At 39.0% G+C, this 23,275-nt stretch overlaps 1 protein-coding gene across 3 annotated transcripts in view; it reads left to right on the top strand.

Moving 5' to 3' along the window:
- The window catches only part of LOC109397351 (LON peptidase N-terminal domain and RING finger protein 1), a 243,304-nt gene that overhangs the window by 207,550 nt on the left and 12,479 nt on the right, over window positions 1–23,275 (top strand). For all 3 annotated transcript variants that reach the window (XM_029869935.2, XM_029869936.2, XM_029869934.2), the window contains exon 3: window positions 4,800–4,918. In XM_029869935.2, the coding sequence (XP_029725795.2) occupies window positions 4,800–4,918 (119 nt within the window). The remainder of the gene's footprint in view (window positions 1–4,799; window positions 4,919–23,275) is intronic.

Here is a 23,275-nt window from a genome sequence, read left to right as displayed (position 1 = left end):
GAACCGCGTTGAACCTGACTGGTCCAAGTGGTCCGCTGTAATCTACGCCGCAGATGGGGGACGGGCGTGTCGGAGATGCACAAGATGCTGCCGGATTGTTGAAAGTTTGGTAGCGTTGAATGCTCAGGTAGCGTAGAACCTTCAGGTACGTGAGCGATGGCAGTATTGTTGGTAGATGGCAAAGGTATAGTATCTGGTACCATGAATCTGGTATCTGAATGAAATGGAGAGAACGGCGGTTGCTGATTGAGGTATCAGTCGGCAACCATCTAGTGAGATGGAAGATGACTACAGCGTTCTTTTTGCTTTGTAATTAAGGAACGGTCGTCGACGAAGCTAACCTCACTATGGCCTGCGTGGCCGTGGTGAACTAGCTCCAACAGGTTATGGGCCCAGGAGCGTATATCGACCTAGAGAAGAATCGCCCGCATAAGGCACGGAGTCGCAGCACGGGATCTTTAGGTGGATGAATTGGCTGTCACAGAGAGGACATTGGATCCATTGGAACGAAAGGCGATACCTACTGGTTAACTGGATGGCTGCCGGCTGGTCGATGGAGGAGCTCGATGGATGTGATGTATTCTGGAGTAGGATCATCGGATCAAGCTTGGCGGACACACCTAGGCGAGGACGAGGACAGGAGGAGTGATCCGGAGGACAATACGGAGGAGGAGCTCGGAGATATTGGCAGAGCTTGTGCAAGAGTCGGAAGCCAATCCTCGAGAAAAGTAGTCAGTTTGTCCGCACCTGCTACGGAACCACTTGTCGATACGAGTTGTCTGCTTGGATTTATCTCATACGGTTGGCTACGAACATTTTCCAACGCCCGGGGGTGATCGAAGCCCCACGTAGAGGTTCACGCCGCCGCCGCCGATTATTTTTCGGCACGCCGCCGCTTACGCCGCTGAACTCCAATTGAAAAATTAAACGCATTGAAAAATTATATTATTTCTTGATTTATTTCATACAATATTTCAAGCAATTTATTGGAGTCATCGACATACATATTTGTAAGTTCGTTTTCAGCGCTGGTCCATTTTTATGGCCCAAATTTATAACAGTTTCAAAAATTAGGAACACTAAAAATAGATCAAATTACGCTCAGTTTCACCGGTAGATGTTTTGATTTCTAAACTTCGCATGCCACGTTAACGATGTTTTGAAAGTGAAAAAGTTTGTCCTTTGAATTAAATTAAGTTCACAAAGATACCGGGGGTTCCTGAAGATAACTGATGGCTGTAGAAAGAATCTACGGATTCCGAAGATTGAAGAAAATGCTAGTGATTCTAAAAAACATGTTTTTGTCGTGCTCACCTCCAGAAGAGATGAAATTTCTCCAGCAACTCTTTTAAGGATTCTTCCTGCAGTTTCGCCAAGAATTGCGCTAGGAGTTCCTCCGGGAGCTCTAGAATTTTCTTCTGGAATTCCGAGAGTTTCCTCCGAGACATCCTCTAGGAGTTTCTTCGGGCATTTCTACAGAAGTTTCATAGGGACTGTTTGAAGTACTTCCTCTAGAATTTCCTCTAAAAGTTACTCCGGGTATTCTTTTAGGAGATTCTCCGACAATTCTTCTAGAATTTCTTCCTGGGAATTTCTTTAGGAGTTCGTCCGGCACTTCCTCAAGGAGTACCTCCGGGAATTCCTCCTCGAGTACTTCAACGAGTTCATCCGGGAATTCCTTTACGAATTTCTACGGGAATTCCTTTAAGAGTTCATAGCAGTTCCTCCTGGAATTCTTCCAGAAGTTTCTTTAAGATTTCTTCCTGAATATCTTTCAGAGGTTCCTCCGGAATGTTCTAGAAGTTTCTGTGGGAATTCCTCTAGGATTTCCTCAAGAAATTCCTCCTGGAATTCCTCTACGAGTTCCTTCGGGGATTTCTTACCGATTTTTTTTTTTTGAGAATTACACTAAGAGTTTCACCAAAGAATAAGAATATCAAGAAAGCTCACTCCGCTGATGCTCGGGGGGACTCTACCGCTGCGCTATCTGCGGATGAAAGTTCAACCTTCATGCGGTAGTGTGCGTTACTGATTGTATGCGGATACCAAAACATACGCACACCACCTTCTCTTATGGCAAATCACGAACACTGTTACATAGAGCTTCCACCTCGAAACGCTTAGAGAGCGCCATTTGTCTTGTCGCTTGACGTTTACATAGAAAAAGACAAGAGAGGGCATTCTTTCTATTTTTATTCTTTGGTTTCACCGTGACTATCTCTATCTTTCGGGAATTCGTCTGGGAGTACTTCTGGGAATCCGAACATCTTCGGGAACACCTTTACGAGTTTCACTGGGAAGAAGTTCCCCAAGCAAGTCCACTACGAGTTGCTCTAGAAGCTTAGTTATCTAGAAGTTGCACTGGGTATGTCGAAGTTTCCTCCGACAATTCCTTTAAGAATTCCGCGGAAGTTCCTCTAGAAGTTCTTCCGGAAATTCCTGTAAAGTTCCTTCATTAATTCCTTTAGGAGTTCCTCTGGGAATTCCTTCAAGATATCTTCCGGGAATACATCCAGGAGTTTCCCCAAACGCTCCTCTAGGAGTTCTCCCAGCAATTTCGCTAAAAGTATCTCGGGGAATTTCTCTAGAAGTTCTTCTGGGAATACCTTTATGAGTTCATCCGGGAATTCCTCTACGAGTTCTTCCGGAGATTTCTTTATGAATTTCCTGGGAATTCTTCTAGGAGTTCTATCGAGAATTTCTCTACAACTTCCCTCAGGAATGTATGTGGGAGTTTATCCGGGAATTTTTTAGGAGTACCTCCAGGAACTCCTCGACGAGTTCCTCTACGATCTCCTCTATGAGTTCCTGAGGGAATTTCATCACGAATTTCTTCGGGAATTTCCCAAGAAATTCTTCCAGGAATATCTTTAAGAGTACGTCCGAGAACTCATCTAGGAATACCTCTGGTAGTTTTGCTACTAGTTCTTCCTTGAATTCCTGTCCGAATTTTTTTCGGAAATTTCTCCAGGAGTGCCTCCAAAAATTCCTGCGAAAGCTCCTCCGGCAATTCAATAACTAGTTGCTCTTAAAGTATTTGTGGGAGTTCCTCTATGAGTTCCTCCGGTAATTCCTCTAAGAATTCCTCAGCAAATTCCTCTAGGAGTTCTTCCTTGAATTCCACTGAGAGTTCCTCCGGCAATTTCTCTAAGAGTTCTTCTAAGATTTGTTTTCGAAATTCTTCCAGGAGTTCTTTAAGATGTATTTTGTCAAAACACATAGTCCAACCAAAGCGCTTTTCGATGAAAGCTTCTTGCCAGTGCAGTGTGCAGGTCCCAGTAGACTCCACCGCCGATGACCAGTTAGATTTTGTTCGGAACATGGAATTGCGGATTGGCCAACTAGACCTTCGGGAGCTACCAAGACGGAAGCTTCTCGTGGATGGTGGGCAAGTTAGTGACAAATGGGGTGGTTGATGACTAGGAAACAGAGCTGGATAGATAACGATCCGATTCGGGAACGTACGGTGGCGCTCACTGCACGCTACAGCTTACAGTGGGACTAGCCGATTCCGGCAACGGACACATCGGCCTCGGATTGGGGAATAGCAAACAGGTTAGCTAGCTCCAAAGAGAAGAAGTTCGACATTGACCCGGAATCCAACAGAGCCCTGGCTTCAAACGACGACGTGAGAAGCAACTGTCTGGAGGAAACGGCCTAGGATTAAACCGACATGCTTACTTGTTGAGATGTGGATGCCGGTCCTGGGGTCGAAGTGAATGGAACAGACAGCGTTTCGTGGAATTTCGTTGTCACAGCTGGGGCGGACGAACTTCTACCAAGCTGGTATGAACCGTGAAGCAACGTGTGGTGCCGATCGCGTCAGGAATGGCAGGAGCAGGAGAACTTCGAGGTGCAACTTCTGGATAAGTGACCGGATCAAAATAGTTGCAGCACAATTTACGTTTGGGAACCAGATCTCTTCTGTGGCTGACAGGCATCTTGGCAAAGGATTGGAACAAGAAATGCCGGTCGGAATAAGCGTAGGACGCAACCACACTGGCTGCGAAATTGGACGGAATCTGCCTTGTTGCGCAGAAGTCAATGTGACATACTTGCTTCTAGCAAGTAAGTTCTTATTAGTTAGAAGTAAGTCACAGTCACCTCTGTGCAACAAAAACCTGCGCCGCCATGACTGTTCATGGCAAGTGTGTTATTTGGCGGCTGGGAGGGAGATGTCGGATGCTACAGCTTCAGGATCCACACTCGCTGATACAGAAACGCTCTCGAATGGCTTACGTTTTTTTGTTAAGGCTACCGAGGCAACGATGATTTTATCCAGGAAGACAGCAGCTTGGAAGCTTTACTGCGGGGTAAAACGGGCCAAAAACACTGATTTATATCCACTACTTGCAATGATATTGAATTTATTCACGTCTTATACCTATTTTTCCCATTGTGCATTGGTTAATAGTTTGACAGAAAATGAGACGCATAAAATCCCAATTGAAGAAAGGTGTGTTGGAGACGGCTGTCATATTCCAATTGCACATTTTGTCCCAATTCCCCCAATTGCTACCGACACCGACAACCCTATCAATGTCGTTCGGCCACTCTTTCGTTTGCCGGAGATAAAGAAAGTTTGAACAACGAATGAGGCCGCCCTACGTTACTGTCGATGGTCGGTCCGGACAGGGTCTGCCGGTTATGGTGATAATATCAAATATTTGCTATCATATTTGTTGCCTTTTGCGGTGGCGGCCACCATCATCGCCACCCAGAAGAATACTCATCTCATTTCTGGTATGCATTGCTTCATTCTTACCGTTTGTTGTCTTTTTCTCGTTCTCTTCCCACAGCACCCAACAGCCACAAAGGTCTCCTGCTCCGGTCCGAGGTCCTGTACCGATTGCAGCACTACCAAAGCTCACTTGCCGACGCCGACAACGCTCTCAAAAGCCGTCCCACGTCGTACAAGGTCAGTATCATCTCGACGCTCTCGAGGCGAATGGTGGGACAATTGAAACATTCTTACTCTTCCGTATGTTTTTTTTTCGATTAAACGTTCAGTGGCAGTTTACAGTTACGCAAAAGTGTACTTGAAATCGTTTGCTCTGATGACTACGATGATGATACTAGTAGCTGTAACGACTTCCTGTAAACATGTTTTCAAGTTCGTGCGAAATACCACTCACTCGCTTGACCGCGACCGTCGCCACCACCGAGAGCAGCAATTTTAATTTCATTATCACCCCACCCTCGTTGTGTGTCGGGGGATCGTATGAGTGTGACAATCATAAGCAAGCAAATCTTATATGGTGGTTAACGAAGCGGCGGTGCGGTATGACAGCAACTAATATCTACCAAGAGTGTCTCGTTTTAGAACGGAACCTCAAGTGTCGAGGGTGTAGTCAGGTTTCCACAAAAATATGAACGAACTTTATTGAACCCTCAATAATTCACCTTAGTGTACAATTTCAAATTTTATGCAATTACTTCTTCATCCCACTCATGCATGATTACTAGACTGGGTCAACAAAGTCGATTTTTCGGAACAAAGTTTTTTCGATTCCTTTTAGCGTCCAAAACAACTGTGCAAAATTTGGGAGCGATTGGTTGTGCCCCCGTATTCCGCATTGCGATTGAAATTTGTATGGAATATAGTATGGGAAAACGTGCTTTTTTGCATTTTTCTTATAAATTAAAATTTTTCGTCTAAAACGATCTAACTAATGACGTTGAAGTAAAGCCTAGGATATGCCGAAAAACTTTGCCGAAGACCACAAAGTGATCAAATACTTGTGAAAAAAGTTATAACGTTCAGATTGCCCGGTGGTGCTTAACATTTAACATGCAAAGGAATAACATCAAAAATAAAATCTCAATTTTTGGCCTGAGTTACCAGGCGAATAACTTTTTTCACAAGCGTCAGATCACATTGCGGTCTTCGGCAAAGTTTTTCGGCATATCCTGGGCTATACTTTAACGTCATTAGTTACATGGTATTAGATACAAGAATTCAAATTATGAGTAAAATGCAAAAAAGTACGTTTTCCCATACTAACTTCCATACAAATTTCAATCGCAATGCGGAATACGGGGACACAACCAATCGCTCCCAAATTTTGCACAGTTGTTTTGGACGCTAATACTGTTTGAAAAAGTTTCGTTCCGGGTTGATACGATCAAATTTAAAGTTTCTCCATACAACGATGACCCACTCTTATGATTACTGACAGATCACGACCAGCATTTATACTACACATCACAAATATTTCCAGGATCCTTATTAAGATACTTTCATTAAAAAAATGTCGGAATTACCACAGGAGTTCCAAAAACAAAATATCTCCAAAGTTGATAATGTAGGCATTTCTTCAAGAATTCAGAATGTTCTACACCAACATTGATTGTCGAGCTACAACTGAAGGAGATATGCATCAACTATTTTGTGATTGTCTCTATATCATGGATCAGAAAATCAGTTATGATTAGACAATTGGTACCTGTGGAACGTCTGACTGATATTTTAGATTTTGTTGCCATGGATCCATTGACTTGACTAGGATTTAACCATTTCACCAGGTGCAAGAAAGATCTATTCCAAAGAAATTTACCCAAGGAATGAAATGGGAATTCTTCAGAAATTTCACCAGGGCTTCGAATGATAAGCTTTCATAGATATATCAAGAGGTATTTTAACAGATTCTTCAATTCTGAGATTTTTATTTTTCAAACATTCATTCAAGACTACTTCAAGAAAATAACTATGAAAAAGAATTATACAGTTGCAATCATTACCTTCTACCGAATCTGATCGTTGTTAGTTTTTACCGCGTAATAAAAAAAAAACTTTTTGTGCCCAAGACAATATTCCAAACTCCTACACAGTACATGGCGACCGTGACCGAAATATACAGGAAGATAACATGGTTGAAAAAAAAAGAAAACTTTTGATAAATATGGTGCTTTCAATGATACTTTGACTCAATGATTTGTGTGACATTACGGGAATTCATCCAAGTATTTCATACAACCTCATACAACCTCTGGATAAAGAACTTTTAGAGCATTCTTAAAAAAAAAAACAACTAGAGAAGAGTTCATAACAAGCTTTACCAAATCTCAAAGACATCCCAACTATCGCTACGCGTCAAACGGTGTCGGCTTCGAACGTGGGATGTCCTATAATGATCTGGGAGTGACGATGGATAGTAAGCTGGATTTCAGCCAGCACATCACGATGACTACTGCCAAGACCTTCGCAGTGTCATCATAGCATGCCCGCTCAGTATTACTTCGAAGAATGTGCGCTTATGACATATTAAATAGTCCTGATCTACTTCAACAAGCTAGATTATTCGTTCCTATGCGCCGTACCCGGTCTCGTTCCTTGCTCTTAGTCTCAAAAACTTTCGACAGAAGTTCTACCAAATATTTCTTATGAAATTACCCAAGAACCTATAATTCAAGAGACTGAAGAAAATAAAAATTTCAAGAATTTCTTCGGGAATTCATCTAGAAATTCGTGCGATTCTTTCAAGGTTATTTTTAGGAATAGAGTCCTAAACCCCTACCTCAACACAATATCTCGTTCAAACGAAAAAAAAAAATCTTGTTTACTCCAAATTCAAAATTTTCATTCAATTAAAAAAAAAACATAAATCTTTTCGTTTTCTGATCTTGTTCCCCTGTTATATTTTTTGAGAGTGTAGTAGAATTAGCATCTAAGTTAAAATACACATTAATAAAAACAAAAAAAAAATCTTTTTTGAGCTTTTTTGAACAATGTTGACGCTCCAGCGCAGTTTTTGTTGAATTTAACAACACATCAAAATTGACCTTGTTGGAAATGGAAAATAATTTCCTTCCGTGTTCAGTGAGTCCCAAGATCTCCATTGCTCACTGCCTTTGAGTTTGAATAGGTATGAGAGTTGCATAGAGGATAGAACTGTCAGATACTGCGATAGTGGATGAATGGACAGTATTGAATTTAGCCAAGTCCATAGTAGCAGTCCATAGAATATAGGCATATAGTTGGGAGAGTCGATCCTCGAAGATATATCGATGAAACTAGAATGTTAGTCTATATTATGTTTATAATCTATTTAAACATTATATGTAAACGTTAATAAATTACAGTCTTGATGCTGCGAAAACCGCAAATCTGCTGTCGAGAAGTTTCTCATTCTTCCGAGCAAGTCGTGTCCCTTAACAGACCTCAAATTTAAAACTGGAACTGTTTATTGTCTATTTTTAGTTACAAGTTCACTCAATCTAGCTTTCTTCTTCAATTTCTGAAAAATTTCTGTTTGAATGATAATATCATACCTGATCGCATAATTGTTACCAAGAGCTTTTTGCTATTAAGGTCCAATTACTCCAACTGTTCCTCTAGACATTATTTTAAGCTCTTGCAAGAATAACTCTTTTTATTTTAATTTTTTCTTTTTTTCTCAAACGGTCATCCAAGATTTCCTTAGAAATGAATGAAAGTATACAATTCTGGAGTTGTAGTACAGGGGATACTCAAAATAACTGGGACAGGTAAAATTTTCACTTTTCAAAAAATGTTCAACTCGGTGTAACTTTTCGAAAAGGGCATCAAATATTCTCAAATTTTTACTGTAAGTTCATCAACTAGTTGTGTATCAGTGGACGAAATTTGGAAAAGATCGGGCAATTCTACACAAAGTTATAAAGATTCTAGAAAAAGGTATAATTATTCGATAGCCAACTTTGAGCTGTTATATCTCCGGATTCAATGAACCGAATGCAATGAAATTTTGATCATTTATGACTAATATAATGAATTTTGAAAAACAGTTGACTTGATTTGAAATTATTAATAAGAAAAAAAAATATAGTGATTTCTTTTATTCTATGATTTTTTAGTAAATTTATCTATTTTTCATGTGCATCCCATTACTTTTTCAATTTAATGCCGGCTATTTGGTAGCTTTCCTTTGAAACATAAATATATTCAAGTCAATTAGAGGGAATTTAAATGAACTATAATTACTATCTCGAATTTTGAAACGATGATGAAGTTTTGGATAAATTAGTATTATATCAGAAAAATAATCAATTCGTTATAATTTTCTTTTGTGTAAAGAATTTTAAGTTATGTCAAAAGTTTTTGATAGCTCATTATATAAGTCATTAATGATCAAAAATTCATTGCATTCGGTTCATTGAATCCGGAGATATAACAGCTCAAAGTTGGCTATCGTATAATTATACCTTTTTCTAGAATCTTTATAACTTTGTGTAGAATGGCCCGATCTTATCCAAATTTTGTCCACTGATACACAACTAGTTGATAAACTTACAGTAAAAATTTGAGAATATTTGATGCCCTTTTCGAAAAGTTACACCGAGTTGAACATTTTTTGAAAAGTGAAAATTTTACCTGTCCCAGTTATTTTGAGTATCCCCTGTATGTATTCTCCACTTTATTATCCTTTACGATTACTGGTTGTCTGGGTTGATTATGATCGCTGTTAAACTTTACTATACAATAAAATAAAAACATACTTTGTCCAAGACAGTATTCAAAACTCTTAATCACTACTACATGGCGACCGTGACACAGTATATAACAAATTACAAAAATGTAAAAAAATTGCCTTGTTGGAAAATAGTGCTTTAGCTTTAGCTAAATTTAAATTCACTCATTGATTAACGCAACATAACGGATCCAAGACACAAAGATTCATCTAGTTTTTGATAATAAAAAAAAATAAAACTTTTGTAGCATTCCCCAGAAAACGAAACTCTTAGAAGCATTATAGGTAAACCAAAACACTGCAAGAGAAATTCTTGAAGGAGCTCATAGAGGAATATCAAAAGTTAACCCTTAGAGAATCTACTGGGGGATTCCCCGATGGAGCTCCTGGGGACTTATTCATGAAAATTTTCAAAGAATACCAGGAAGAACTCATTGGGAAATTTCTGCCTGTACTTTTGGATACATTTCTCAAAAACTACTGGTATCTTCTGGAAAAAGTTTTGAAGGAAATCCTGCAACAGTTTCTGAAGGAACTTTTGGAGGATCACGTTCACAACAGCTCGCTGGCGTGGGATTGGGTCAAAAGCAGTCATTGGTAAAGTCACCCACCAGGGTTTCTCCTATCATTTGCTGCTAAGAGCGAAATTGATGTAAATAAACGGGTATTATTCTTCCATATAAGTTTTGGATTAAATGTACTCACAAAATTAGTAATTTCTTTGAAAATTGGTTTTTGTTTATGTAAAAATAGAATTTACTGTTTCTTTTTTAGCATCAAATCAAATGGAAGACCCTAAGCTTTCATTTTGTGGGTATCTGAACAATATTGTTTTTTTAATGTACTTTACAACAAACAGCGAGCTATAGGAGTATTTGTACGAACTCCTGGAGGCATTCATACAATACTTTGCATATATTACCGAAGAAGTTTTCAGAAAAAAAAAAAAAATGCCCGAGGAATTTTGTCAGATCGAAAATTTTTAAAGGAATTAATTCAGAAAGCCATTGGGAAACTCAAGAATAAGTTTCTGTAGTGACTCCTTACATTATAACTTCTTCATGTCTTTCAGGAAAAGTCCTACATGGAATATTACAGAAACTTTAGAAAGATTCCTGAAGGATTTCCTTTTAAAAACCCTTACATTAATCCTGGTGTATTTTTTTTTAAATAACTGGAAATACTTGTAGTGTTCTCATATACAAATTCGTGGGAGATATACCAATAAAATTTCTTGCATTAATTCTTCAGCGATTTTTTTTCGACATCCAAGATAACTTTGCAAATTTAATTAAGGAATAAAAAATATAAAGTTGCAATTAACTTTAATGCAATTAGATTTAAAATTCTGATCTTCAAAATCGCTTTTTTGAGCTTTTAGTAGTTTTTTTTTTTCATTTGAAACACTTGGTAAAACGAAAAGTAACAAGCGCGTCACTTTTCCAAAAGATAAATTGGAAATGTACCACTTAAAATAAAATTGGCAAGAACGAGCGTTTTTTTTTTCTAATTTCACTCCTTACTTTGTCTTCAAACAGATTGGTCTATTTCGACTGCGACTCACAAACTTCGTCACTGTCGGGTACTCGACTCGTTGTTATACTTTACTGAGGAAAGGAAAAAAAAAAATCTGCCCAAGAGAGCATCAAAAATTTTACTCACCACATGGCGACCGTGACACAATTTTCTAAAAAAAAACTCTTGTAGGAATATCTGCAGAAGCTCTGGATGAGTTTTAAGAATAACCACTCAATGTTATTTCTGCCGAAACGTTTGAGGCAAATTGTTTAATTATGTATTTTTAAAACCCTTGGAGAAATTCCCGGAGCAATATACAGAAGAACTCATGCAGAAATTTCTAAAGGAAGACATTCTTTTACCAAGACAGTATTCGAAACTCCTACGCAGTATATGACAACCTTGGTATTATAAAAATTTAGGATGATAACAAAAATGTGAAAAATCGCTTTGTTCAAAATATAACTTAGGCGAAGTATGGTACTTTCATTTGGTTGAAATTGATGCGCGGTTGAATAGACTTAAGCATCATAACGAAGCCGATGATATTCACAGATTTATTGAAGAATTTGACAACTTCTGAACTGCCGTTCTACGTCCGCATGTTGTATGGGAATCCCATATAACATGGTACAATTTTGAGGTGGATCTTTATTGAATTAAAACAAGTCTCAATTTCATGGTCTCAGTAAAAAGTTATGATGCGTTTTGTGAGAATGCAGTTAAAAATCGAGCAATTGGTTCAAAAGTTATGGTTTTTAGAAAAAAAAAAATGAAAAATTTTAATTTTTTAGGCAGCTTTATCTGAAACAGGGTCTCCATGATGACAATATTTGAAAAAAAAATGAATGGAATTGGAAGTGGAATTCGAGGGATTACTAGAGCTGGTTCTTAACGTCTTTCCAATACTAGTAATTCTAATCCTACACCTTGATCAACATTAAGAGAAATTCTTGATTAATATTTTAAATAAATTCTCAAATATTAAGCTGGCAACAATTTCGATGGAGTTTTTTGGTGGAAGTTCGAAAACAAAACAAGAATTGGTAATTGAACGACTGTATGGTTAATTGTGTTTAACATTAAGTTAAAAAACACAATAATAAAGAATAAAAAAAATGTAGGGTTAATTTAAAGTTTTTCGACTACGCAGCCTCTAATAAACTAACGACGTTTGTTGTTATCCCAACGTTTCGACGCTTGGTGGGCGTCTTCCTCAGGGGGTACTATTTTTTTTTTTGTTTGTATTAGTTATAAGTGGGAATGTTTGGTTTGTGTGACTTACAATGCTTGTGTCGTTATTTGTCTAACTATAACTGTCGGGTATGTTGAAGTTTGGTACATGCTGTGAATTTAAATTGTGTTACATTATAAAATAGTTCACATTAATCTGCTATTGAAATCTTTCACTTTTATCACCGCACAACTTGTACAACTGGCAATGGCGCAATTTTTCTATTATTGAGTTCCTCTTTTTCTTAACTTGTGGATTGTTTAACGTGCCCTATTGGAGAAATTGAGACCCTCTCTTCTATGCTAGCAACAAAACCACTAGAGCTAGAAAAACTCCTGGGGAATTCCCCGAAGGAGCCATAGGTTCCCAAACTTTTAGGTGCGGCGACCCCCTTTGGCCAGAAGACGTACTTTTCGCGACCCACCATAGAAAATCTCTCATTTGTTGTCCGTTACAATAAAATATTCGACTGTCCTTCGCGACCCCCTGGATGAAGGCCAGCGACCCCCCTGGGGGGTCGCGACCCACAGTTTGGGAAACCATGTCCTAGGGTACTTATTCATGAAAATTTTCGAAACAAAAGCACTAGAGCTAGCATAGAAGAGAGGTACTCAATTTCTCCAATAGAGCACGTTAACCAATCCACAAGTTAACGTTGAACCATTCGTTATTGGAATCATCGTCATCATTAAACATTTGAAAGCAGTTTTTTCGTTCAAATCAAACATTTTTGCAACGAAAATGGATTCACTGTGTTCCACATGAGGAATAGAATACAGTGAATACATTTTCGTGGTCATTGTTTTGATTTACAGCGAAAAAACTGCTTTCCTGTTTCCGAAAAATGATGATGGATGTTTGAGCCTTGAGAAAAAGAGGGACTGAAAAATAGAAAAATTGCGCCATTGTCAGTTGTACAAGTTGCGCGGTGAAAAAAGTGAAAGATTTTTAAAGTGTAAGATTTCAATAGCAGATTAATGTAAACTATTTTATAATGTAGCACAATATAAATTCACAGCATGTACCAAAATTCAACATACCCGACAGTTATAGTTAACCAAAACATTAAACAAATAACGACACCAAACATTCCCACTTATAACTAATTCAAACAAATTATAATTTTAAATGTTAGCGCCCCCTGAGGAAGACGCCCACCAAGCGTCGAAACGTTGGAATAACAACAAACGTCGTTAGTTTATTAAAGACTGCAAAGCCGAAAAAATGTTAATTAACAAAACAAGAATCTTGTCGAAGATTTCAAAATAAAAAAAAAACGCAAAAATAAAAATAAATTTTCCGGGAACTTTTGGTAAAATTTGAGACTGTTTTTTTTCTAAATAAATCATCATAAAAAGTTAAAAAAAACCTTTCAAATGGTATTTTAAAAGACGAGCAATTTCTGCTGAAACTCGAGAATCATCAATGGTAATCAGGTCATGATTGTTTTCTATTTTATGATATTTTTTTAATATTCGGAATTTTTTTAAAATTTCCTTTGTTTTTTTTTTTGATAACAATCTTCCAAACTTCTGACTACCCTCATGTCTGCCATTGCTGCTCTACTGCTGCCTGATGCTGCAACGCCACCCCCGAGTCATTGATATCGTAATCGTTCTCCACTCCACTTGCGGGAGTCTAATGATTTCATCGCGAGTGCCGGTGGCGTAAGGTTTAGCTGAGTGAGTGGAGGCGTAAGTACTTACCCGGTACCTTGGCGTGTGATGGTGGCTGCGACGCGGCGAACAAGTACCGTTACCTGAGACAGGTTGTTTGTCTCCGTGTCGAGTGCCACTAGAATTTCCGCCTTCTGTCGTCATCTAGGTATCGCTGCTGCAGTCATTGCAATTGATGGGCTGCCGCGGTGTGGCAGCTGCAAGCTGATTGCAACTTGATGGAGGTGGCGGAACAGCACACAGTCGGTAGTGTGCTAGAACAGCTTATTTCACTCGTTAGATAAATTGGTTACGTAATGGTAATGGTAATGGAGAGGTTGTTGGAATGGATTGACTTTCTGATAGGGCGTTTTTATGGTAATGGAAAAGTTGGAAATTCAGATTTTAAAATCTGAACGACCTCAAGAAACATTTTTAAGGTAGATAGAGTAAAGGATGTCCTTAAAACCGTCATAAAACCAAAAAAAGGTTTTATGGTTGGTTTTATTCTCAAAATCTCCTTAAAAATAATTGTACTTTCAATTGTGTCATATTAGCGAGTGCTCAAATCTCAAATCGAAATATTCAGAAAAATGTTTTTTTTCTACAAAATACTTCAACGATGGAATCTTCTTTTTCGCCACCAAAGAATTCACCAAAAGTCCTAGAGCATGTGTTTCCAATCCACATGGTCGAGTCTTCTGCATCGTTGTTAGTGCCTCTCCAGCCAAATTGAATTCCAAAAAACAATTTTAGCTGGCGTTCGCCTTGTAATTCCACAATCCCCCATCCATACTCCAATTGGATTTCAGTTCAACAGATGACGGACGGTGGTGTGGCACCCATAAAGAGCCCATCATCCACTAACAGAGGATCCTTGCTGACATAACGTATGTGTAGTGGGAGTAAAGGACGGGAACACTCACTTGCAGAGAGTTACACTCACTTGCTGTTTTCTCAGTTCAGAAGCGTGTAATCAAGAAACGATGTATGGACGACTTTTACCTGATGGTTTTGTCTAAAAGTTTGCCCAATAAAGTAGGGGTCGCACACGCATACCGCAGTCGTGAGGGAGCTGAGAAGGCAACTCTCCACGAAGTGAATGTAAATTACACTCACCTCGTGGAGAGTCGCTTTCACAGCTCTGTCACGACTTTGGTATGCGTGTGCGACTCCTACTCTCTTCGGCAAACTTTTAGACAAAACCACAAGGTGAAAGTCGTCCATACATTGTTTATTTATTGCACGCCTGAGCTGAGAAAATAGTAAGTGAGTGTAAATCTTTAAATGTGAGTGTTCCCATCCCTGGTGGGAGTACTCGTACCACTGCTAAGAACTGAACAATCGTTTACGGACGTCACGGTGACGACACTATCACCGCTGCTGGACGAAGCAAGCAGGCACCCATCCAAACTCGTTATTCAATATTCAAGCCTAGTCACACGTCTTTTTCCAGTAATGGGCCTTCCAGTAATTTCTGCTATCTCGTTCATTGGGTACCTGTCTGAAAGGTTGTAATTTCAAATTATGAATATACTGGTTAATATTTCCAACTATCCTTACTAGAATAAGCACAATTGTCCCAGAAAAGTAATATTCTAAAGTTGAATGGAACCAAAAATCCTTAAAACCACCATAAAACCGAAATCATATCATTTTCGGTTTGTGGCGGTTCTCAAAACTCCCTCAAAATCAATTGTACTTTCTATTGTGTCTTGAGATATCTATGTAATATGTTCAGGTTCACCCAGTTCTCGAATCTAATCCTCCATAAAACCGAAGCAAAACTATACTGGTTTTATGATGGTTCTAGTTAGGTTTTTGAATTTCTGAACTTGTAATAACATCTTCAATTTCTCAAGTTGAACGGCAAGTTTTGATTCTATAACTCTTCTTATATATTATACCTTCTAAATACACGTTAAGTGAGCCTGTCTGGGTCAAGTTTCATAATTCAAACTGAATTGTTTGACTAACTAAAACATGAACAAATAAGAACTTCACAAACGCAACAAAAACATTTATCGTCTACAGCAAAGCACATCTCACTGTTAGGGGACCCCTCCCAATTTTTCTCCCTCCCACCACATTCGTTATCATTCTTCCTTCGAAACGCCAAACAACGTCCTACGCACGCAACAAAGAGAGCTCGGAAAAGTTCGCTTCCGAAGTGTTGTGACCAGTCACGTTTTTGGCTTTGTCAACAGCTTGCACCTCTTCCCTGCTCCTGAGGGTGGTTGGTTTTGCTGTTGAATCCCTCCATCGAATGACGCAATCTTCCATTTTTCCGGAGCTGCTCCATGGCGGCGGCGGCGGCGTTGACGCCGGATGGTGGTAACTTGATTGATGCCGGGTCATTTCCTATGCCGATATGTTAATACACTTAATCTGGTAAGCAGTAGGTATGGAGCAGCAGACTAACTCCATCTGAGCTACTGGAGCTACTGGAGGAGGAAGGCTGTAGAACATATTCCACCATATGACAGTCGACAAATCTTTTGGCATCGCCATCGGGGCACGATGCGGAATGGTGGCGACAGGCAACAGTCTTCTTTATACATTTTGGGAAAGTAACAAATCGTTCGATCCATCTGCTGTTAGCCTATCATCTCATTTATCTTGCGATGTTTGCTTTACCAACATAGGCTATCCCCACTGGAGTGCCAATAAACTCCGAATAGCAACCGCTATTGAAACGCAAATTCGCGCCAAACGTGCGTGGGTCGTACAACATGAAGGAGTTTATCAGGAATCTTCTCCAAGTGATTCTAAGAGCTTCTCGGAAAATTCCTCCAACATTTTTGCTGGCGATTCTTTTGCATGAATCTTTGGTGGAATATAAAAAAGTTCAAGGAAAATCTTGAAGAAATCCCATGAGAAATTTCTTAAGAACTTTTCAGAGAAACTTCTTGGTAAATACAAGATTTATTTTATAGTTTTTCGGCTACGCAGTCTTTATTAAACCAACGACGTTATATATTAACCCAACGTTTCGACACTTGGTGGGTGTCTTCCTCAGGGGGTACTAAAATTTAATTTAACATTTGTTCGAATTAATTGTGTGTGGAATGTCTGGTTTCTGTTACTTACAATATTAGTGTCGTTATTTGTCTAATGTTTGGTCTAACTGTAACTGTCGGGTTTGATGATATATGGTACATGCTGTAAATTTAAATTCGGTTTCATTATGAAATGGTTCCCGCTAATCTGATATTAAATCTTACACTTTAAAATCTTCCACTTTTCTCACCGCACAACTTTCACTGGCAATGGCGCAATCTTTCTGTCTTTCAGTCCTTCTTTATCTCAACTTATGGACTGGTTACTGTGCCCTATTGGAGTAATTGATTCCCTCTCATCTATGCTATCTCCCGTAGTGGTTTCGTTTCGTTCATTCCTACTTTTAATGTCGTGCAACACTGCTGCGTATGTTGTACTGAGTCTGTCTATATCGGTACGTCTATTGATTGTATGGTTAGTGTTGGTGATGTGACACATCTCTAAAAATGGGAGTGTGGACTGTCTGTAGCTATGGTCTATTATTTGTGTGTGTTCTAGATTGAATCTGTGATCTGTCTCTATACAATGCTGTATTAGTGCTGTTGTTGTTTCTATCAGTGATGTTTTGGCTATTTCTGTGTTAGTATTGTTGTCGTTGGTCAGTTTTTCTAGTGTCCAAGTGTCGAAACGTTGGGTTAATATATAACGTCGTTGGTTTAATAAAGACTGCGTAGCCGAAAAACTATAAATTAAACCCTACAGTCGATCAATTACCAGTTCTACAAGATTTATTTTTTTAGTTTAACCTCAAAAACTGAGTAACCAGTGAGTATCTTGGACTAGCCTTGATGATTCCTCTGCTTGAGACCCCCTGAGACGCCCTTAAACGCCCCTGATATCTCCTGAAACTCCGTGAATTGCTCTTGAAACACCCCTGAGACCCGCTATAACTCTTTGTGACGAAATAACAGTAAGTGAAAAATCCATCAATGAAAAAATAAAAAAAAAATGGAGGAACTTCCCTGGAAACCCCTGAGACTCCTTGAAGCGCCCTCGAGACCTCCTGGTTCCTCATGAACCCTCTTGGAACCCCCTTGAAACACCCCTACACTCTTCTTGTACTTTTTTGAAACCCCTTGGGACCCCTCCTGAAACTCCTTCTGAAACCTTCCTTTGTGCTTCTCTATAAACGCCCCCTGGCGTCGTTGCCAATAGTAACCGTCAGCCTTACATTTTCTTGTGCATAATATTGTTTCTGAATATACTGCATAAATTAAAAAAAAAATACATAAAAAGATGGAAATTCGTTCATAGATAAATTTTGGGAATGAGTGCAATCAGTTTTGTACCTTTCAATTCCACACTATTTTGCTTATCCTTTGACAGAAACGCGTATATGGACTACCACTTTTTTTCCTTCCTCAGTGTCAGTTATCCACTATTTTTTTTTGACTGTATAAACGAAATTTTTAGCCCTAGGCTACTTCATCTCGGGGTTATCCACTAAATTTTGAGCTTTAATGAGGGAATCTAGTTCGAGCTAATCTAGTTAATGAGCGAATCTAAAAAAAAAACGAGCTCCAAGGAGCTTCAGGGGCATTTCAGGGGGTTGTTTCAGGGGTTTTCAGGAGCCTTTTACAGGCGTCCTGTCAGGTGTTGTTGACGTTTCAATGGGATTTCGAGGAATTCATGAGCATTTCAATAGTATTAAGGGGGTTTCAGGGAGGTTTTGAAGGGCTTCAAGGGCAATTCAGGGGATCTCAGGAACCTTTTGAGGGCGTTACAAGGGGTTTGAGGGACGTTTCAAGACATTTCAGAGTCATTTCGGAAAGCTTCAGAGTGTTTCAGGAAAATTTTGAGGGCGTTCTTAGAGGGTTTAGGAGCGTTAGATAGCATTTCAGGGGCGTTTCAAGGGGTTTTCAGGTAAGTTTCAGGGTTTTCAGGTAAGTTTCAGGGGTTTCTGGAGCCTATTGAAGGCGTCCAAAGGGGCTTCAGAGGCATTTCTAATTTATAATGATTATTTCAAGGGTGTTTCAATGGAACTAAGGAGGTTTCAGGGGTGTTTCGAGGCAATTCATGTCAGGGGGTTTTAAAAACACCGTTAAAGCAAAGGGCATTTCAGGGGAGTTTCGAAAAATATTGTGATGGGGTCTCTGAAAATCCCCTGAAACTTCCTGAAATGCTTCCGAAATTCCGCTAAAACCCATGTAACGCACTTGAGACACTCCGTAACCACCGAAAACGCCTCTAAATCCCGCCAAAAATGATCTGAATCTTCCTGAAATGCCTCGAAAACCCCTGAAAACCCCTCGTACCCCATATAACGCACCTGAGACGCTCCGAAACTCCCGAAAACTCCTCCGTAACGCTTCCATAACGCCTCCGAATCCCGCCGAAAATGCTATGAAACTTTCTGAAATGCTTCCAAAAACCCCACAGAATTAATCCACAGAACAAGTTTCGATTCTACGGAATAGAAAGTCAAACTGGATTCGAAGGATACTTTCTATTCCGCAGAATCGAAACTTGTTCTTTGGCTTAATTAGTTAAAGTGCTGGACTAACGATACAGAGTCATGGGTTCGAATCCCATCAAAACAAGTGGTAATTTTTCACAAATGTATCTCTCAAATTAAAAATTAAAAAAATAACTTCGAAAATTCCTCCAGGAATTCCTTTAAGAATTCCCAAGGATATTCTTTGAAAATTCCTTCACAAATTACTACATGAATTCTTACAGAAAGTACTCCAGGAGTTCCTCCAGGATTTTCACCAGAAATTTCTACAAGAAATTTTTGAAAAAAATTCCTGGAGGAATTCTTGTAGGATTTTTTTGAGGAAATCCTGAAAGAAATTTTCAAGAAATTCTTAAAGAATTTCCTGGATTTTTGGTGGAAATCTTGAAAAGAGTCTTGAAGGTATTCTTGAAGTAATTTATTGAAGGGAATTCTGGAAGGAACTCTGGAAGGAGTTGTGGATTGTTGGAGGAGTTGTTTTGGGAAGTCTTGGAGGAATTCGTGGTGGAATTTTCAGATTATTTCCTGAAGAAATTCTTGAAAGAATTCCTGGGGGATTCCTGTAGGCATTTCTGGAGGGATTCTGAAGAATTCCTGAAGATATTAAAAAACCTGGTATTCCTAGAGTAATCAACAAAGGAATGCCTGGTCAAATTCCTGGGGAGATTCTCGGAGGAATTTTTGACAGAAAAATTGGAGCAGGTCTTGGAGAAATTCTTATCGGAATTCCTGCCGAAATTCTTGAAAGACTTTCTGGGAGAATTCCTGAACGGATTCTTAGAGAAATTCTTAGCAGAAGTTTTGGAGGAATAACTGGAGAAATTCTTGGAAAAATTCCTGATGGGATTCTTGGAGGAATTCTTAACAGAATTCTTGGAGTAACTTCTGATGGAATTCTCGGAGAAGTACTTAGAAGAAGTCTCGGAGCAGTTCCTGGAGAATTACCTAAAGGAATTCTCGGAGGAATTCCTGGAGTTATCCCAGGAATATTTTCTTGAGGAATTCTTGGAAGAATTGTAGACATATGTCTTGGAGGAATTCCTGGATGAAATTCTTGGAGAAATTTCTTGGGGGAGAAATCTTGGGGGTGAAATCTTGGGGGAGAATTCTTGGGGGAATTTCTAAAGATTTTATAAGAGGAATTCCTGGATGAATTCCTGGAGGACTTCCTGATGGAATTCCAAGAAATTTTTTTTGAGGAACTCCTGAAAGAGTTCCTGGAAGGATTCCTGGAATAATTCCTGAAGAGTTGGAATAATTCCTTAAGAGTTTTTGGAGGAATTTCTGAGGAAATCCCTGAAGGAATTCTCGAACAAATCCTTAGAGTAATCCCGGGAGTATTTTCTTGAGGAATTACCAAAGGTTTCTTGAAGGATCATGGAGGTATTCATAAAGGAATTTCTGGAGGAATTCTTGAAAAAAAAAAATCCCATGAAATCCCTGGAGGAATTCTAGGAAGAATTTTCCGACGAATCCCTGAAGGGTTCCTGGAGGATTTTCTGAAGTAATTTCTGTTGAAAATCTCTGAAAAATTTCTTCACGAATTCCTGTAGGACTTTCTGGAGAAATGCCTGAAAGTAATCTCGGATGAATCTCTGGAGTAATTGTTGGAAGAATTTCTGGACGATTTCCTGTGGGTTTCTGGAGAAATTCTCAGAGGAATTCCTGAAGAAACTCTTAGAAGAATTCCTGGAGGAATGCTTGAAGAATTTCTTGTCAGAAGTCTACGAGGAATTCCTGGAGAAACTCTCTTAGAAATTTCTTGAGGAATTATTTGAGGAATTCTTGGCAGAATTTCTAGTGTAAGAACTGAAAAAGATCTTAAAGAATTTTCTAGTGGAATTCTTGAAGTACTTCTTGGATAAAAATATGGAGGGATTTTCTTGAAAAATTCCAGGATTAATTCTTCCAGGAATTATTGGCAGAAACGCTTCGGATGACCCAGATCACCAGGTGAATGTTGTTAAGTTATCAGAATTGCACTCCGAGGCTCTAAGAGTAGCGTAGATTATATTCCGCGAGCATTCGCTTCAATAAAATATCCTAAGATTTACAGATATTGCGGCCCATACTTCAAAATACATTGGGGGTCTACTTGTGTGCCAGTGGACACCAAAATAGCAACACATACTCGTAATATTATGAGGTGCAACAGACACAATCGTGAAAGAATTATGCCGATAGAGTGAACGAAAACAAGAGTAGAGCCTGTAGACCTTGAAGGTCCTAATTCCAGAATAGTTTGGAAAGCCTGGAATATCCCATAAATGTACCAAAAGCATTATAGTTGTGCAATGAGGCTCCATGAGCAGTATAGACTACATTCCACGAATGTTTTTTTACAATTCAAACATGATACAGGATTTAGATATCGTAATCCAAACTTCTTAGCATTTTGAGGCCATTTGTATTTCACGGAATGTCCAACTACCGCAATATTGAGTTGCTTGTAACATTGCGAGGTCTAATGGACATCAACGTGACTAAATTTCTTGAATAGAGTGGACACTAATGATAGTAGATGTTGTAGATCTTAAGCAAATGAATTCCAGAGTAGTTTGGATGACCTAAATCACCCAATTAATTTACCATAAATTTTCCAGGAGTGTTTTGAGGCTTTCTAGGTAGCGTAGACTATGTTCTGTGATGATTTATCGTGTATCATATTTGGTTAAGAATGTTGGACTTGTGACGCAAACTTCGGAGTACTTTGGAGGCCTTAGAATAGCTCTGGGATCAAAACTTAAACGGACTTATGATGGGTAGTAATACATTGCATGTCAAGGATCAGTAAAAACTATTGATGATTAGCAAAACGATGAAATTTGGGCAAAAACATGTAGAATTTATAAAAACTACAAAAAAAAGCCACGTATTTTCGGCTACCAAGAAAAAGGGCGAGGGTGCAAAGGGGGGAGGTACCATGCATTTTTTAGCACAACTATTCCCCTTGACTATAAAAAAAAAACCTGGGTAAAATGTTTTAAAACAAAGAAGATGATGCATTTCTGCCAAAAGTAGATCGTCCCGGGTGTTTACGGGTTAAACGTACTTTGCTCAAAAATACTTCAAGTTTTTACGCCATCAATGAATTTGTTAGATTTCGCTCAGTAGGACAGCTGGAAATACTTCCCAGCACAATCATGTTTTATGTATCAGTCAGGTCAGGGGATTCAGCATCACCAGTCAAACCGTGGCACAAATCTACAATTCTTCACTTAATTCAATCGAATATGTTATTTATTCGGGAAACGACATCTGTTTGACGCGTTGTACTCCGGACAAATCTATCCGTATTATGTAGACTTACCAAACGAGTTGATTCCGATCAACCTTTTGTGGTAGGGGAAAGTAGTCAACGTTGGGACAATAGCAAAGCCAGGATACCAGTAACGTTCAAGAAGGAGGATGGAAGTTTATTCGATTAGCTCGTAGTAACAAAGCTAGACAATGCTAAGCATATTGTCCAGGTTTATAAGGAAATAGAAATTTATCAGATCTCCATGGACAGGTTCCGGGTCATGTGGCCGAACGCCATTTGGCCGAAAGGATCATTTGGCCGAAAGGGTCATTTGGAGAATGCCATTTGGCCGAATGCCATTTGGCCGAATACCGTTGGGCCGAAAAATAAATAATGAACTTGAGTGACCATGCCACAGTTCTCCGCATCAATATGATCCGAAAGAACAGCCTATGACTCAAAGAAGGAAAAAACAAAAAAACAGTAAAATTTTGACAGTTTCAACGCCAATTAATCTCAAAATGTCAAAACTAGAAATAATAGCCTATGTTTAAAAGAAGGAAATATTTGTGATGATTATAATGGTAGTTAGACTGTCAAAAACTTCCTCTGAATTCTTTTGATCATAATTCGGCCAAACGGCGTTCGGCCAAATGGTCGGAC

The sequence above is a fragment of the Aedes albopictus genome, chromosome 2, assembly GCF_035046485.1.
Source record: "Aedes albopictus strain Foshan chromosome 2, AalbF5, whole genome shotgun sequence".
Classification (NCBI taxonomy): domain Eukaryota; kingdom Metazoa; phylum Arthropoda; class Insecta; order Diptera; family Culicidae; genus Aedes; species Aedes albopictus.
This window is presented reverse-complemented; position numbering and strand designations above follow the sequence as displayed.